This window comes from Anas acuta, chromosome 6 (assembly GCF_963932015.1).
Source record: "Anas acuta chromosome 6, bAnaAcu1.1, whole genome shotgun sequence".
Classification (NCBI taxonomy): Eukaryota; Metazoa; Chordata; class Aves; order Anseriformes; family Anatidae; genus Anas; species Anas acuta.
In genome coordinates, this window is record NC_088984.1 from 17,529,944 (window position 1) to 17,548,169 (window position 18,226).

The 18,226-nt window shown below is 35.6% G+C and overlaps 1 protein-coding gene across 8 annotated transcripts in view; it reads left to right on the plus strand.

The window, feature by feature from the left end:
• SLC4A10 (solute carrier family 4 member 10) overlaps positions 1–18,226 on the plus strand; it is a 155,903-nt gene that overhangs the window by 67,355 nt on the left and 70,322 nt on the right. For all 8 annotated transcript variants that reach the window (XR_011098126.1, XM_068687692.1, XM_068687695.1 and 5 more), the window contains 2 exons: positions 2,777–2,923; positions 12,198–12,336. Coding sequence is in view for 7 of the 8 variants with exons in the window: in XM_068687692.1 (XP_068543793.1) it covers positions 2,777–2,923; positions 12,198–12,336 (286 nt within the window). In the remaining variant the exon portion in view is untranslated. The remainder of the gene's footprint in view (positions 1–2,776; positions 2,924–12,197; positions 12,337–18,226) is intronic.

Sequence of the window (18,226 nt, forward strand, 5' to 3'; positions counted from 1 at the left end):
AAGCAGGGAGGTGAAAGTGCTTTGTGTGTGTGTTCTGCCTACCAAGAGTGTGCATGCGTGTGTGTTTTCTGTGTACAGTTGTTTGGAAGGAGAATGAGCGGAACTGGGGCAAAAAAAGGTCACACTCTTAGCATTCCATTAAAAAGATCTTGATTTGTCTAAATTAAAGGAAGCACGTAAATTCCTTTCTCTCCATCTGTATTTTCTCTTGCAATGTCACGTCCATTCAGACAACTGTAATGGGATTTCCAATTCCCACAAGTTCTTGAGTTAGGCCATCAAACACCATTAATTACAATGAGATATATGTTTTCAAAGCTTTACAAGTTCCACTAAATTAATTTCCTTTCCATTTGTTTCATGAGTAAGCCTAGAACAAGCTTCTGTTTTGAAGACCCAGAATGCCAAGTTTTGAAGGTGTTTTTTAGGTCTGTCATTTTCAAGCACTGTGCTAAAAAGGTTTGCTTTTCTGAAGTTGCCTTCTTGCATAGTTAATTTGCTACTGGTTCTTAAAATAAAATCTAGGTGTAAGGAAAAATTTATTCTGTGGAATACAGTAACCCTAAACAACCCTGTACTTAGATTTTATTTTGAGAAATGTCTCTGCAGGATGGGTTTATATTAATAATGTATGTTTCATTTTTGTCTTTTCTAGGGCAAAGATTTTATACCTCCATGTGTTCACAGTACAATACCCTTTTTCTTCAGAAATTTAGAATAAATCCCAATTTTACATGAGCTTATATGTGCTTTCATCTGTCTAAAAATTAAGTATAGTTAACAGGATCCCTTTAAAATCTTTTATAATATAATTTGGATTTATTAATCCTGTAAAATTAAAAAAGCACTTTATAACAATGTTTTTGTTTCTCTAATCTGTAAAATATTTTTACTTATGGAGTGTTTTAATGCTTTGAAGGTAAACTGCAAGAGGCCAAAGCCTCTTACGCTATCAATGCATAGGTTTAAGTTAACACTATATTCTGAGTTTTGTTCCCTGAGTATGTGCAATTTGATTGAGAATAATCTTTTTTTAATAAATTATTTATACAATTTAACAGTGGATTTGTAGAATTATATAAAGGACATTGCAGAGCATATTAGCCTATTGCATTTCTTTAATAAACTTTCAGATTGTATATTAATTCTATTTTCTCAGATATTTATATTATTTCCATTTATGTAGTATATAAATAATATATATGTAATTTATACAATACATATATTTTATTTAAATGTATTTCAAAACATTGTTTTGATTTTTTTTTCTACCTAAGGAAGCAAACAAGAATGTGTTGAGTACTACATTCCTGTTGTCCTTTGGTATCATTTTAATGAATTCTTTTTATGGAATGCATTTTTCCTCGTTTCATGCACTACTGATTGCAATACATTTGAAATACACTAAAGGCAGCAGTTCTTTTTAAATAATTCCTTGGGTTAAATGTAATAAGTAAGAAGAAAGAGGTATGTTAAATAAATACATTTTCAACTCATGGCCTTTGCTTCAGAAAAATATCCTGACCATACAAGAATAGTCCCCAAAACTGATGTCTGCTTTCTAGTTACCTCTACACCATCCCACGTTGAGGAAATAAACTAGTGTGGTGTCCAGAGCCTGGTCTCCAGCTTCTTTAGTTCTGCCTCTGCAGAGAATTCCTGTCGGCTTTGAATTTCTTTGATGTATTGTGACAAATAGCCGCCTTGCTGTGTTTTCTGCCCCCACTGGAGTCTCCATGGGATTAGAGATCACGTGCTACCTTAGCTTAATGTTCTTGACCTTTTTCAAATGATTGACACTGCTGAATGATTGCAGCAAAGCAGCAATTATCCGCTAGCTGTGTTATGCTCATTTCAAGGAGAAAATAAATGTTATTTGAGATGAGTAATCTGGACTATGTCTTTCTGCTGAGTAAATGTAGGAGACCTGCCTATAGTGAGTCATGATTCCTTTCCCATTTGTTCTCTTTTTTGGTACTTTCTACATGTTTCCCCTGTGCTCTCCCCCTTGTGAATGCTTTACTGTGTGCTCTGATCCTGCTAGCCTACACAGCTAAGGGAGCTAAATCTTCTGGGCTTGATCAGCAATATAAATTCCTCAGGCTCAAAGATGGTGGCAAGCATAGCAATGTGTACCTTCTCATTTACTTTTTGAAATAAAATAGGAAAAATGAAAGCACCCTAACCTACCAGCTATGTATTTATGATGTAAATATGATGTCAGTAAAATACCTTGCACAGGGATTTTGTAGTCTAGCTTCCATGGTGTTTCATTCTTTTTTCAGTCTTTTTTATTTTTATTTTTTTCCCTTCAGTGAATTTCCTACAAGAATTCTGTCAAGGTTTGGCTCATAAATAGCAATGAGTTTTGTAAAGTTCCTGTACACACAAGGCAAACAGCAACTTTACCAAATGTTCAATGCAAAGAGATCCATGTGTCTCTGTGATATTACTGTTTTGGAAGACATTTTACAGAACACCTGTCTGGCTTTAATCAAAGTTCACACACAGAGATGCAGTATATATATATATATGTTTAAATCTGGCACTGTATCACATGGACTTCAAAACTGGGATTTTGTCCTGTATCTGGAAGTTGTATATGTGTGACACTATAGTATCTTTATTGCAATTAATAATATTACAACTACTAACATAATGGTAATTAATATTATTACAATTATAACAATCACATCATCAATTATATTATAGTTATTAATATTTTTATTTTTTTGCCACAGCCTCTTTTTAAAAGGTAACTTTTTTTTACCTATAGGCCATCGAACGTTGTTCATTGGAGTTCATGTGCCACTGGGTGGAAGAAAGAGTCACAGACGCCATAGGCATCGTGGACATAAACACAGAAAGAGAGACAGAGAGCGAGATTCAGGATTAGAAGACGGGAGAGAATCTCCTCCTTTTGGTAAGTTAAATTTTATTTCTGTGTCTTTTAGTAATAAACATCAGTACAACTATGCACGGTCTATCCTCCTGTTATTGTTGTGATATCATTAGGAGCAGAGTTCTGGAGAACTTAGTAGAGGCTGTGTTGTCCCAGCTGAAGAGACAATATTTGTTCCTCTGATGAATGTCAGCAACCAGGGGTGGTTAATGAGTGACAAACTTCAGTAATTCCTATTTCTGTAGGAGACTGTCCATGAGCGTTCACGTAAAGGTAGAGTGCCATGACCACTGAGGTGGAGTAAGTGCTTTATGGCACCAGTAGTGCTCAGTGAAGATTCTGGAGTATTTGCCCCTAAAACAACATAAAGGAGTTGTGTTTTTTTACAATTGTTTTTGTAACAATGCTGGTGTCACTGAAGCTGTAGTGTTTTAACAGACCTAAACGATCCAGATGGCGTTTGCTTTTTTCCTTACATGATACTGTAAGGTGCCGTTATGAGATGAGTCTCTTAAGGACTTGAGAACAAATGGGAAAAAATACCTTTCAATGAACAAACCTTAAAATAACACAAAACTCCTGAAGTTCTCAAAATTTTAAATTCAAAAACACTATAGAAAGCAGAAAAAGGTAGTAATGAATAGATTAGGCAAGCTTTGTCTCAAAATATACAAATATTCTTTGCTATTCATGTGTACTGAAAATGTGTAAAAGCATGTGTACTGAAATGTCCAAGGCTATAATAAGTACTAAAAATAGAATGGAAGCATGTATAGGAAACCCTTTGTCAGTGAGCAAATGAAGAATGTTTTTAAATCATTAGAGAAATATGCAAATGTAGTTTTAGGTTACAGAATGGTAATTATAAGATAATATTTTAATCTTAGGTATATATTATGTGTGTTGAAAGCTTTAGACTAAGTAGATTATAAATGCTGATGGTTGTGTATTTTAAAGACCTTGAAATACTTAGGTATTTCACAAGGATCTTACATTCATGAGAATGAAGCAGAAAGACTTTTCCAAACTTAGATATGAGAAGTTTTTAAGAGTGAAGAAAAAATTGGCTGAATTGGTTCTGTCTGGAATGTATTTCAAATGTATGAAGACCCTATACTATATTGAAATCAGTTTCTTGGAAAACAGCAGAGTTCATAAATTATTAAATAGCTTTCAAATAGAATATGCATATATACATATAATGTCAGAGTAAAGAGAAACAATTGAAAGTTACATTAGCCAAGAAGTGAGATATCTTACTCTATGAAGCGATGTCTTCTGTTGAGTCATCTGGTTTTATTTAAGTGCCAGTATGTGACACGTTTTGGCTGAAAATTTAGCTCTGTTCTTTCAACTTCTGGAGACCTAGGCTTGTGTCCTTCTTAATGTCAAAAGTAAAAATGAACTACACTGGCTCAGTTTAATAGTATTTGACAGTTGTGCAAACAAGATGTGCTCTTCAACGCAATCCTGTGTAGAGTGAAAATCAACCTATATTCAAGTGAGCTCCAAGAGCGGAATAGCAGTAATACAGGTATACTTGTTTGAAATAAATGCAAGACTGCACTTTTGTAAGTCACATTTTCACTTATGAAGGAATTATAGCTACCACTTAAAGGGTGTGTGAATCTTGGCACATAAAAATATTACTTTTATAATGCCCAAGACAGAAAAGATACAGGCCAGAACATCTCAGTCTTCTTCAGATCCAGAATGCCAAAGATAATCTTTAAAATGCTTGAGTGATTACAATTATTTTTCTAAGGGAGCCAAAGACAGAACTATCAAACATTTAGAAAAATCTGGAAATATCCAAATTTTCCACCCTGAAATAATATCTAAGTAGTAAAATTTGAGGATTTTTTCCCTCAGCTATTTGGACTCCTGGAAGCTTGGCCAGAGAAAGAGACTTTGAGCTTTGATACCTGTCCATCCAGGCAGAAACGTGGCATCTTCTATCCAACAGTGAAATAGATTTGTCTTTGTAAAGCTTAAAATTATACCAGAATGGAGGGGTTAATCACAGTCATAGCAGGCAAACAAAACTATTCATTGTTGGTAGTCTACATCCACATCCTTGCTTTTGCTGAGGATTTTCCTTACAGGAGTTATAGGCAGCTTGCTGTGCTGTCAGGGGAGAAGCATCACCTATACAGAGAAAAGAAGCATAGTTTTTCTATAATTTATTTATTCAGAGGCAGTAAAGGATAATTCTCTTACTAAATCTGAATCCACTAAACTGCAATCATGCTTCTTATCTCTCGTTCCCCATGACCCCAAGGTTGTAACAGAACCCAGAGGCTCAGGGAAGTTGCAAGGAGATGAATGAGCTTCCTCTCCTCAATGCATAACTCAAGATGAGGAACTGTGCTACCTAAGAGAACAGATCTGAAATAATCCCTTAATTCACGAATCATTCTGACTTAATTTAACATGCAGAAATGTGCTTAGCTCCCTCTCGCCATAGAGCCCTTTTAACGCATTTCTGCTGAATAGTAGGAGGCTGCATTCTTGGGAACTGGGGAGGAGGATGATAAAAAAAAAAAAAAAAAGCATTTCAACAAGCAGGTGCAAGAAGAAAGATAGAGAAAATAAGCACTGTGCAACCAGCTGATGGAAAACAGTGCTTTGAAGTAAGTCAGAAAAATACATGAGGATTTTTGTGTTACAAGAGAATAAATTAGCAATGTTTTGAAGCGGTGAAGCATGAAAGGAGGTATAATAAAGACAAAAGATGCAAGAACTGAATAATAGAGATGCTGGAAGAAGTAAAGGCCTGAAATATTAAGACATGAAGTGCTCCATACTGCTCAGTTAACCAAGAATGGGATAAAGCTTTTTTTGGTCATAATTTATAGCTGCATAATTTATAACTTCATCTGTGAAGTTTCTGTAGGTGCAGATCTTGCTTTGCTATCACTCTGCAGACAGGGAGCTGCACTGTGCACATGGTGCTGTGGGGCTGTGACTGCCCCCACTCAGAGTGGACAGGTGCACACCTGGTTCCAATCTAGTGAAAAACAAGTTTTTAAACAGCTTTCTTTGTATCAAATGGCTGGAAAACACCTGTATTCAATGTAATACCTATGGTTGGAAGCTTCCTGGTAATCCCTCTGAATCCTGTCTGGGAAAGCTATACCAGCAACTGTCTGAGAGATGGTTTCTGCAGATAATGTATTTGGAACATTCTGATGGCTGCGCAGAAGCTTTTTTTTTTTTTTTTTTTTTTAAATCTCCTACTGTCACTCTTCAAAAATAACCCAAATGTTCTCTGTGTGCAGATTCAGAGTTTGTAGACAAGTAATATGTGGAATATGTATTTAGTGGAAGAAGAAGGAGTGAGCCCTGTCATTTGGGGGTGCAGATTACTTAATGAAATTTTATGTTTGTTTTCCCCACATCTGTGTCTCACTGTCTGTCTGTTGCTTCTTGGTGGGATGAGGTTTCTCAAGAGGTTCCCATTTTGTCATAACAATGTGCCTTTGCATAATTTTCAGATTACGTGGCTTGTTCATGGAGAGGCTTTTTTGGGTAGAAAAATTGGAAGCTAAGCAATTACAACATCTTGACTTCTACCATCTTGTCTTATAATTTCTGGAAGGAAAAAAAGAGAAAAGAGAAATCTAGGGAAGTTACTTACTCTAGTTAAAATGCAGCAATTCTGTTCACTTTACTGAAGAGGGCTATTGGTACAGCTGAAACGTTGCTGTTGTATTTAAGGCCCCAGGTTCATGCTTTAAGCTACCCTCCTCCACAGCTTTCCTGTGGTGCAAGTATTGTGGCTGCTCTGTGAATTAAATTAAGGAATTGATTCAGATTAAAACTAATTTGGCAAAAAAGCTGTCTCTAGGCAGTAGCAGCTCCCCAGTGCTATTTCCTCGGAGGACAATGGGGGCCAGCGCCTTCTGATGCGAGGCTACAAGCTAACAGGGACAGCTCTGTCAGCTCTGCCAGTTGTGGTGGCAATGAAAGTATGGTGCAGATTTCCCTTTGTCTGGTAGGTTTACACTTGGTATGCACGTGGATTTTAGTGTCAATTTTGAGTGGTTTCTGTTTTGGGATAGAATGGGGTAGAATAGCAAAACATCAGCTCTCTTCAGCATGTCTTTTTAAGGACGGGTTTTGTGAAGGTAAAGTGAACGCAGCTGTGAGGGTTTGATTTCAGTATTGTGTGGTGTCTTCTAGGACTAGACAACAGCAGGACTTATGCAAGGTTTTTTTAGTTTTTGTATTTTATTTATTTTATTTTTAACCTGGCTTTAATATTTCTCCAGTTTTAAAGAGGCTTAAGTTTGTAATTTATGATACTAGATGTAGCAAGGGAAGCTGAGCCAGCCTGGAGCTGAACTGAGCAGAGGACTGTACACATGAAGGTAATGCAGGCAAAAATGTGAATTGCAAAGGGGGACTTCTCTAGAGGGGCTAAGGGAAAGTATAACCAAAGGACTAAGTTAACTATGTTCAGTAGCTGATCTCAAACCTCAAAGGGATATTAATGGGGAAAATCAATTTATCTGTGAACAGTACAGGTGTAGGAGAATTCCCCTACCCTTAACTATATGCTTTGTCTGCCAAAGGATGAACTTGGAAGTTTGAATCTCTGGGCAGCTAGGGAACAGATTGCAGTACATCTGGATTATAGAAATGTATCATAACAGCAGTTTAAAGAGTCTAGCTAAAAGAGGAGAAATAGAAGCTTGGGGATTGTCCGTATTGTGAGATACAAAAGATAAGATTATTTGTCACAGCCCTGAGGTAATGGAAACGATTAATGTGAGGAAAATGTAGTTTCCTGAAAACAGAGAAGCAAGCAGGGGAATATAGTTTCTCCCAATCTAACACAGTTTCTAAGATCTTTTGAAGAGATTTTCAGATGTGTGTTGTGTGTTTACTATTTTATAAGTACTTTAGTAATGTAAATTTTCTTTTAATTTCCCTACCATATTTTGTAAGTAAAAAAAATAATTATGATCCCTACATTTGCTGACTGGGGCAAAGTCTAATCCATACTGGATGGAGATGGGGGGAGAGCCCCCATCCGTTGCTTCCTTGGTGAGCACAAGCAGGAGGAGAAGGAATGTTTGTTTGTGTCTGAGGTGCTGCTGTCTTTTCTGTGATCCTTGGAATTTTTCACTCCACCTCCTCTTCACCTGAGGTGAACTGCTGTCCGTGTCAACTATGTTACACCAGTTCACACCCTGTCTGCAGCCTGTCATATGCAGAGAGCAACCAAAAAAATGTTTGTGTGTTTAATGTTGCTTTAATGAGAACGCACAAGGGCATGAGGCAATAACTAAATCTTGTCTACAACGTTTACTATCTTATGCAAACTTCTGTAATGTAAACTTTGTTTCAATGTTTAGTGTGTTTCCTAGCTTAGAAAAATAATTTTTCGTTCCTCTATCTACTGACCCCCGATGGAAAGTATTAGCCTGTTAATACTGATCTGGAACGCAGGTTCCCAACAGGCTTAGAAATGCTGAATCCTATTCTGATAAGTGAGGTAATAGAGTAAGTATTCCCAGAAATACATGTTTGTACCCTTTTTAGAGTTAATCAAGAGTAGAGGACAAAATGTGGAATACATGTGGTATGCACCCAAAGCTGTGTTTCTGTTTGTGGCATGGCTTGGCCAGAGTGCGTGCAGTTCCGCTCTGAGGAGGAGTTCACTGAGAGGAGAGCTGGCACAGGCTCTTTCTGGGCTGGGCTTATGTGGAGGGGTTAAAAATGATTCTTTTTTATCCCAACCCGAGTCTTGCATTCACCTTGTTCCCTAAGGCAAGAGGGAGCTGTGATGATCAAGAAGTATGGTTGTAGTTGGGGTGGCTTAAAAGAGGAAAATGCCAGTCATGGTTCTTTCCGATGTGTGTTTTATGAGGCAGGATGGCAGTACAGGCCATTGTTCCTCCTGGCCTGCACTCGGTGCTGTTCCAGGAAGCAGCTTTACTTGTTGTCGTCTGGGAATTAACTTATTAGCAGTTCTGGCTTTCAGCTCTGTTCTTTTGGCATGTCTGTATCTTCCTTTTGGCTTAGGGATGTTAATGACTTTACATTGAAGGTAATCAAAGTACTGAGTGGTATGTCAGGTTCACTTCCTTCCTGCAGTACTGAATCCCAGCATGAGTGAATTGGTGCTTTTGACAATCCTGTACCCACCTCTTAATTTCTACGCTTTTGATAGGGCTGTGAAGGTACAGATTTTTAAACTTGGAATTCCTAGGTGTTTCACGTGGGTTTTGAATTTGAGGTATCGGAGGTGGTTTGGGTGTCTGTGTGAGTGCTACGTGGGTGATGTGAGCATTAGCAGAGGGCTCCCATGGGCTGGTGGAGCAACAGCAAATAGAAAGCTGCTTCAACTTTTCCTGACTGAGATGGCTCAGACTGCTTTCTGTGCAATCCTAGCAGGTTCTGAAGGATTTCCTGAGCTGGTGATGAGCTGGTGATGAGCTTACTTGGGAAGAACCACCAGCTGCTTATTGTTCAACTTCAAACTCATGTTGATTCTTATTTCTCTATGCTCTGTTATAAAATGGCTAGTGTTAGAAATAATAATTTAACAAATTAGTTCCATTCATTTTTTTCATTTTAGCTGAGTCTAGATTACTTTCATTTCTTTATAAGAGTATGGTTAATAAAATGAAGATTTTTTTCTAACCTGGCTTTACAACTTGAAGGAGTGATGTATTTAAACCAGTTTCTGTTTTCCTAGACTTGAAAAAAATGAGTGTCCTATTTTGCAAATATTTTGCTTTTACACCGAGGATTAAGTTATCACAGTTTGACAGTCAGCAATAGAAGTATCCTTTCATATTGGTTTTGAATCACGCATTACTCATTTTATGTATAACACATTAATGACATATTTGATATTTATTACTCCCATGAATAAGAGCCAAATCCATCTGGCATTACTCATGTGTAATCCTGTTAACTCAGTTTTAGAAGTAAAACCAACAAATCTATTTTTTATCATGTTGCTATTGTTTAATTCTGTTAGAATTTTATCCTTAAAATACAATTATTGTATTACAAACCTAACTTCTTTTTCTCAGTTTCCTTGTCTGAAAACTAAGCTGTGGTTTGCACGTTTCAGAAGCAAATACAAATTGAAGCAAAAATGATATCCAGAATCTAGCAGTTAGTTTCATTGATGTGTTAACAAGGAAAAGAGAACTTTGTGCATTTTTTTAATTTATGTCAGTTTTTAACTGTAGTCAGAAGAATTAGCTATATGTCAGAGAAAGATGCAGAGCAAACCACAGCAGTAAGGTATTGTTGCTACTTACCAGAATTCAGAAATCCTCTGCTTTCCTTCCCACATTGAAAGTGTGCCTTTGCATGAGTATCACAACTGTCATAAAATGGCAGCTCTGCTATACAACTCTACTCATTTATTAGCAGTAGCTGTTGCTGTAAATTAGTTCCTAGTGCTGATTTTTACCAAGGGTACGGGATGTTCTTGGCAAGGCTTGTTCTCATATTCTCACTGCAGTCCAGCTCTTTACCAGTAGCTTGCTTTCTATGGTCTGTCACTAGTCATATGTGCTTGTCCTTTGTACGTTCAGATCTCATTGATTTTTTTTCCTTCAGGGAAATGGTAACAAATTGCATACTTCTTCACTAGAATGCACATCCTACTCTCAGATCACATCTTGATGTTTGCATTTACTTTTTCCTTACCTAGAATGTACCAACATGTGGATATGAATATGTATCCTGGAGGATATTAAAAAAAAAAAAGGTAGAGGCTGGAAAGGGGGTCTAAAATACTGGGAAGCTTGAAATGTTGTTAAAGAAAAAAGGAGAGAACAGTGAGAGAAATGAGCAACAGAAGAAAGGGTAAAGTGGAGCTTACTTCCGATTTTTAATGGTTTTACCAGAAGTTAATTTCCATCCCCTTAGTTGTCCCCCTGCAGCTCTGTTCTCTAGAGCTTTTAGTAGTATTTGAGCCTGTCTCTTTCTTTTCCTACTATCCTATATCTCACCCTGTTTTTTCCATTCTTTGTTTTTACACTGTGCTAAGGAGAATAAACCTCAAGTGAAAACCATTGTCTTGTTGGTGTTTCATTGGTGTAGTAAGTTTACTTCTATTACAAAAGAGGTATCTTGTTGAATTTAATCAACAAGTTGATTGTTGGACATTTAATTGTTTTTGATTAGTGCTGTATTTGCTCTTCAACATTCAGCGAGTTCTATCATCTGAGTTTTTCCAAAATACAAAGACTTGGAGTGTCCTGTTCAGAGATGCTCTTCGCTGCTGGATGGGAAATAGTGTAGCTTGTCTTACAAATATAGTTGTAAAACAGAACGTCATTTAGACAGTGTTCAAGGAATTGCTGAGCTGTTCTGCTGCATAGTAATTTTCTTGGTTGACTGGCAGCCTGGCCCCTATCAGCTGTCACAAAGGACTTCTGGTTCTTCTCAGAAATCTAAAATTTATTAGCAGTAAAAATAACTGTATTTCTAGAGAGAGTGGTTTCCACCCTGAGTTTCTTAGTCTAAGATTTTCATTTAAATAACCAAATAAGTGTTCTTTGTTTTCCTTTTAATTATTATTTTTTTTAGACTTAAAACATTTGAGCTGTGAATGCTGAATATAAGGAATATTAAAGTATTCTGTGAGCTCTGGAAATTTACTGAGTAATATGAAAGAAAAATAGTATGTCTTTGAAGTGGTCTGAAGTGAAGGATTATAAAGTAAAATAAATAATGATAGAAATGTAAAGGGAAGACAGATACAGGAAGAACAAAATGGGGAAGTTGGGACTAATAAACAGCTTGTTCATCTGAAACAACCATTTTAAAAGGGTCAAGTGATGGTTGGAGTTCCCACTTAAATATTGACATTAGAGAGGTTTCTTTAGGATTCTTTCTCCTGGTAGGTAAAACAAAGAATGCAAATGTAGTAGGCCAGGTTTGTGTGCTCTGCTAGGTCTATAGATACAGACTTACAACGTGGCTTTTTTTTTTTTTTTTTTAACAATGGAGTAAACTTCTTTAATCAGCTCTATGCTGATTTTTTTTTTTCTGAGATACCATTTCAGCTTCTGATACTCAGTACTTCTGTACGTCCATATTTAGATGAGTTTACTTAATTTGCTGACTAGACCATTACAGTAAATAGAGATCTGAATCTGAAAGAGTTTGTGTATAAATATTTTTATAATATAAGTCTAATCATGTTTAGTGTGTAGCAGCAAGTCAAGTCAGAGAGAGTCTCAATAATCTTATGAGATTTTAGGAATTTGCTTTCTCTGAGGAAAAAAAAAAGGTGATACTTTTATGTTTCTCCCAGATACTCCATCACAAAGGGTGCAGTTTATTCTTGGAACAGAGGATGATGACGAGGAGCACATTCCTCATGATCTCTTTACTGAGCTTGATGAAATTTGTTGGCGTGAGGGAGAGGATGCTGAGTGGAGGGAAACAGCAAGGTAAGTGTTTACATGATTTGTTAAAAATTATCTGTAGCTATTGGCTGCTGGTGTTCTGAAGAGTGATTTCAAAACTGTGGCAACAGATTCTGGATATACAGCTTAAATAAAACCATAATTTTAATCCTTAAACTGCTAGTGTTATTACAGCATTTGTTGTTTTTCAGAGCCAAATGTTTTCATCTGGATTTATTAAATATAGGTCAGAACAAATATCAAGGGAAAAAATCAAAATAAACATACTATGTATACAAATAATGAATTATTGATTTTATTCATACTTTAGCTCATTATTTTAATATATTTCTAAACTTTATATTATGTTTGAATCCTCAAGAAGCTGATGAAAGGTTAAAGCAGGAATAACATTACTTTTGGAGCAACAAAACTTTCACATATTCTAACAGTGAACAGTTACTTTTGAGATTTCGGATATTCAATGCTGGATTATTTTGCTTCTGCCAAATTATTGTAACAAGACTGCTTAGATTGCATTTTTGCTAAAAATACATTAATACTGGAAAATAAATTTGTTTTTGCATGCTTATTTCCTCAGACATCTAAATGGGGGTATCACATATACTTAATTTCACTGTTCTTCTTAGAAATTTAAATACCTCATAAAGTTGCCCAGAAATCTGTGGACCAGACCTTTGGCTACAGTAGGATAAAAATGTGGAATTGCTGAAAGGATTTTGCAAGATAATATGTATGTGGGCTGTTCGCTTTGCCTTTAATTTTACTGCAAATTCCTACTTTCCCAGAGGGCCACAAAATTTTCTATGACCTTCTCTTCCCTCATGTGTTCATAGGAGGGATGGACAGAAGCTAAATATAAATCTTTATGTGTAGAAAATCCTCATGTGGGGATTGTGCTATAAAATTAGTGTAGTAGTGTTCCTAAATAATCTTATTAATATTCAGAGAGAGAAAATCTAATCAAGGTAATTATTTGCAGTATTCTCATACAGATTAGGGACATATAGGACCCCTTCAAAGAAGGGTATCAGTTTATATAGTGATAAAAAATACCAATGGATTATGTCATTTTTAACATGTAAATAACAGTTTGTTTAGTGTAACCAAAAATTCCTTTTGCAAATTACCAAAGAACTGTGTTTCGGACAAATTAGAACCATTTTCGTTAATTTAAATAGCTAATGAAAATAGAGCTTAAAAGGTGAGAGCCTTTTAATAGAGCTTAAATAGGTGAAATAAAGAGATTTAGATTGATCTATCTGTAAGGATAGCTCTTCCTATTGCAATTTGGCAAGTAAAGAATCAAGATTTGTTAAACAGAAATAAGCTAAGGTTGTTGAAGAAGGAGAGGAAAAAATCAGCCAAGAAAACTGTATTTTGGAGCTCAGAAAGTGCATGATGTACTGAAAGTTGGAGGACTGGCATATAGACCTTGAACATAAATAATAAATAAACAAGGGAAAAAAACTTTAGCTTTACAAATGAGATGAAGAGTGGGGCTGCCATGCAGAAAAAGCTGGTCAAGATAAGTGGTCTTCTTTAATTTGGATCCAAAAATCTTGGACAATATTTGACATAGGGTGGCTTACTGTTAGAAAAGTAGGATATGGCAATGAAATGACCAAATTCAAGATGGAAACAAGCATCAAGGTGCCTTATCTGTTCAAGTCAGAGGGTGCGATAATTTCCATTCTAGAAAGATGAAAGAACACAAACTTCATGAGTATTGTAAATTCTGTCTTTCTGCGAATCTGTCAGGTGGGTTGTTCTACTACAGCAAACACAGCAACACTCTTAAAGAAAGCAGAAAAGTGGTCTGAACAAACACAGGCCTTTTAGTTGGATTTCAGAAGTATGCAAGGCTTAGAACAATATTTGAAAGAAAGAATAATTATAGACTTGGATCTGAATGGAAAATTGCATAAAGTACAATTCAGTGGTGTATCAAGTCAGACTAAATAATGCTTTTTAATCAAATTTTTTTTTTTTTACAAGAAAAACAGTAGATCTGATTTATTTGTTTTAGTAGAGCATTTGATGTGATATAGCAATCAGAATTTGCAATAAGACAGTTTAATAAAAATTATATTAGTGGGTAAGGGGTTAATTGAAGAGGTGCAGCAGGTTGTGCTGAAAGACGAAACTGGAGGAAAGTGACAAGGAACAGAAACAATTAGTCTTATTAAATACAAAGAATGGAATGACTTCGAGTACAGTAGTAAAAATGAGATTGTGTTTAATATGCAAGATCATATACGTAGCAACTAATACATTGGAGATGGGAGAAGGGGTGGTGATGTACAGAGTAGAAAACAGAATAACAATGAGGTGCCAGTACAAAAAAGATAAATAATCTTCTAGTATGCATGACAAGCAGTGTTTCCAATACAGGTAAGGAAATATTTAAGTCTGTGTAGGACATAGAATTGAACACTCATCTGGAATTACCTATGCTATTGTAAAGTACTTTCAGTAAAGTATTTTTGGTAGTAGTGCTTGATCCAAGACTTGAGAAATACTGATTTGATTAAAAGCATGTTATGGAAAGGATAAACACTGAGTTTGTTGCTCTACCATCTTCATTATACTTTGTCCATCTGCATGAAAAATACCACTAGAAGTATTTGTAAGTTCTGTTATGTGGTTTTGGACAGGGTTCCAGGTAGATTAATTCAAAGGCAGAGGGAGACTCAGTCATTAATTGTGTTTAGTGAGAGTGATGTTACTAAGTGGTTCAATATTAATTTCACCAAGTGCTGCTGGAACAAGGGGTTGGATCAACTCTGATGCAATTAATCCATATGTTCCTCTTTTCTGTTTGATTGAAATTACATGAACAATTCAGCCTTAAAATATATACATATATATATATATATATATATATGTATCTTGAGCAAACTTGTAAAACTATTTGAGACATTTTGTTCTCGCTTGATCAAAATAGTAACATATCAAAGGGAGCTGTAGATAAGATTTGACTGAAACTTGGTGTTCTTTATGTAAATGTGCTCTATTCCTATTTCATTTGTTTGGAAGAGTAAGTCCTTTTGTAGATTTCTACCCCACCCCCAAGCACATGGGAGTATCTAGGTTTGACATTCTTCAGTTTCCAATTCTTGACTAACATTTCTAATGAACAAAAGTATTCCTGCAGGTGAATTAGTAGGGGCAAAAAAAGTACGTCAATGCTATAGCCAACGCCATTCAATGATCTGATTTAAGTTGTCCCATCCATGGAACTAGTCATAAAGCACAAGGAAATATCTTGGTTCTATTGGTATAGAGGTGGTAAAATTAGTAAGTTCTTCTGTATTAATTGATGTTAAGATAGAGGAAACATAAATCTTTTAAAATCAATAGTCAATCTTACTGATTTAATAATTTTATATATTGCCCAGCTGTATGATTGTGTAGAGAATGCATGATGTATAGTGTATATCCTTTATATCCTATTTCCAGTAAGTTTGTAAAGAGACAACGGTTTGTCTTGTTTTGTACATACAGTAATGCAGTTGAAAATTACAGGCATTAAGAAAGAAATTGATGTTCAGACCTATCCTATGGTTGCTTGCTGTCATGGCTGGAAAGTAATGGCTAATTTCCAGCAAGTTTTACCCAAACTACTGTGTCTCAATTACCTGCTAATATCAAATGAAAATTTCAGGAGAATATCACTATATTTCCAGAACAGACATGAATATGTTGCAATGAGGAAAATAGACACATTGGAACAAGAAGAAAGGCTTGTATTTTAATGAAGTTGCAGAGTAATTATGAAACTAAACCTCTGTTCATAGTTTAGAAACTAAACTGTTCAGTAAATTGAAACTGATCAGAAAATGGATGAAATCAGGTGTACGAAGTGAAAAGCATCTCCAAACGGAGCAAAAATTCCTTCCAAGGTCAAAAAACCCTTTGGTTTGTCACTTCCGCTTTTGTTTCTGACATTCTTGTTTATTTGGTTCATTTTCTAGTAGCCTACGCAGGGAAAAGCTTATGTGGAGGTTGATACAGATTGTAAGGTTACGCTACTAGCATTGAGTCTTGAGAGGGTTTTAAGTGAATGCATACTCCAGCTCTCTGCTGCAAACATAACAGTCTATTAAATAGGTTGTGTTCAAACTTCACCCACTTCACATTACGCACCAAAATGTTGTAACCAAGTCTACAATGAAGTATGCACGCTCTTTTATTGACTCTTGAAAAAACAGTGGAGATGACTGTAGAAGATCCTTTATATGTATACACACATATGTGTTTAATATTTTTTCTATGATAACATACTTTGGTGAAACTCCCGTGGAATGCTTTGTTCCAGCACATATGCTAACAGAGGAACTAAACCTCATTATTGGTATACCTCTACGAGACTTCTGCTGATGTATCTCTATGAGCAGAAGACATCATATGAATGAAGCTAATGTTCCATGATCAGACCAAATCAAGATAGTTCTAAATATTTTCCAAGCACGTGGTATACATGACATGAAGCTCAATATACAGATGGGATTTTCTGGAAAATTATAAAAGGCTTTTATTTATTAACCATATCAATATGTGGAGTTGAGCTGCAGAAGTAAGTTTTTTTTTTTTTTTTGTCTAAGAACTCGGAAGAGTGGAAAATTGTCAAACTTAGGATCCATATCTGGATTTGAATTTCAAAGTCATTTGTATTGTAGAATCTTGTGCATGAGTTCAGAGAGTTGTTGAAATGTTATTCTGATTAAAAAAAACAAAACAACAAAACAACGCAACAGAACACTTGAACACTTAGTATTGAATGACTGTATGTAATGTTAGAGATTTATTTACTTTGCTGCTGTTTCTCATTTGATATGTTAAAAAGGATTATCTGACATAACAGGAATAATTCTGAAAAGCTAAAAGGTGATAAACATGATTTTCACTTGATGAATAAACTTATGTAACACTTCTTAAAATAGGTGTAGTCCAAATGTAGAATTCTCTCAGCTGGGTATGATTTATGTTTCTGTATTAGACTGTTAGCTCATTAAGTAAAAATGTAGGATTATGTGTTAAAACGCATTAAGTTTTAGTAACAGTAGGAAATTGGATGCAACCCATCCAAATAAAATTAATACTCTTCAAATCGATTAACTGAGGTGGATTTGATCACTATAGCAAGAATAATTGTTTGAGCAATAGTAATAGTTCCCTATGGGTTTTAATGCAGTACTTGAACTTTCCTGTTTGATTAACACTACAAACTTTAAAGTTGTTGTCATGATTTCAACTTTTCTTGTTACGTGAGATATGAGCTCTGGTTATAAAGTTGAACAGGTTGCCTGTTTTTGTTCAGTCACCTGTTTTCAGGAAACTTTTAAGAACATGTTTGTCTTTTATCTGTCATTTCAAATCTACTTGGCATTGGTCAGTATGTTCAAAATAGGACAGACTGTAGTGGTATAATCAGATAAGCAGTGTTAAAGACTAGTTACATGAACAGAAGGCAATGACAGTAGGAGATTCCTGATCAGATTCTGTAAAAATCTATGCTTGGATCATTGTTTTTAGTATGTATGTAGCATGATTTTTAATCTTTTGTTTGAATCAGCATAAAATGAAATGATTGTACACTAGAAAGAATTGGTTATACCCGAGAACAAAGGCAGTAATCTTATAAAACTCCTAAAAGGATTAGAAACATAGGAAACAGAGGGATGAGAAGGAAAACTATGGATGTTTTACAGACCCTTAGCAAGCAATTAATCCATCACATTTAGAATTTTGTGGCCACAAAGAGGTCTAGCACAATTTCAGGTTGGAAATGTGGGCACCTTGAATAAGGTAGGAGCAGTCTTGTCTTAAGAAGTTCAAATGCAACTGCAAAATGAACACCCTCCCTCACCACCTGACTTCTTTGTAATTCTCTTGACTTGACTTGTTATAT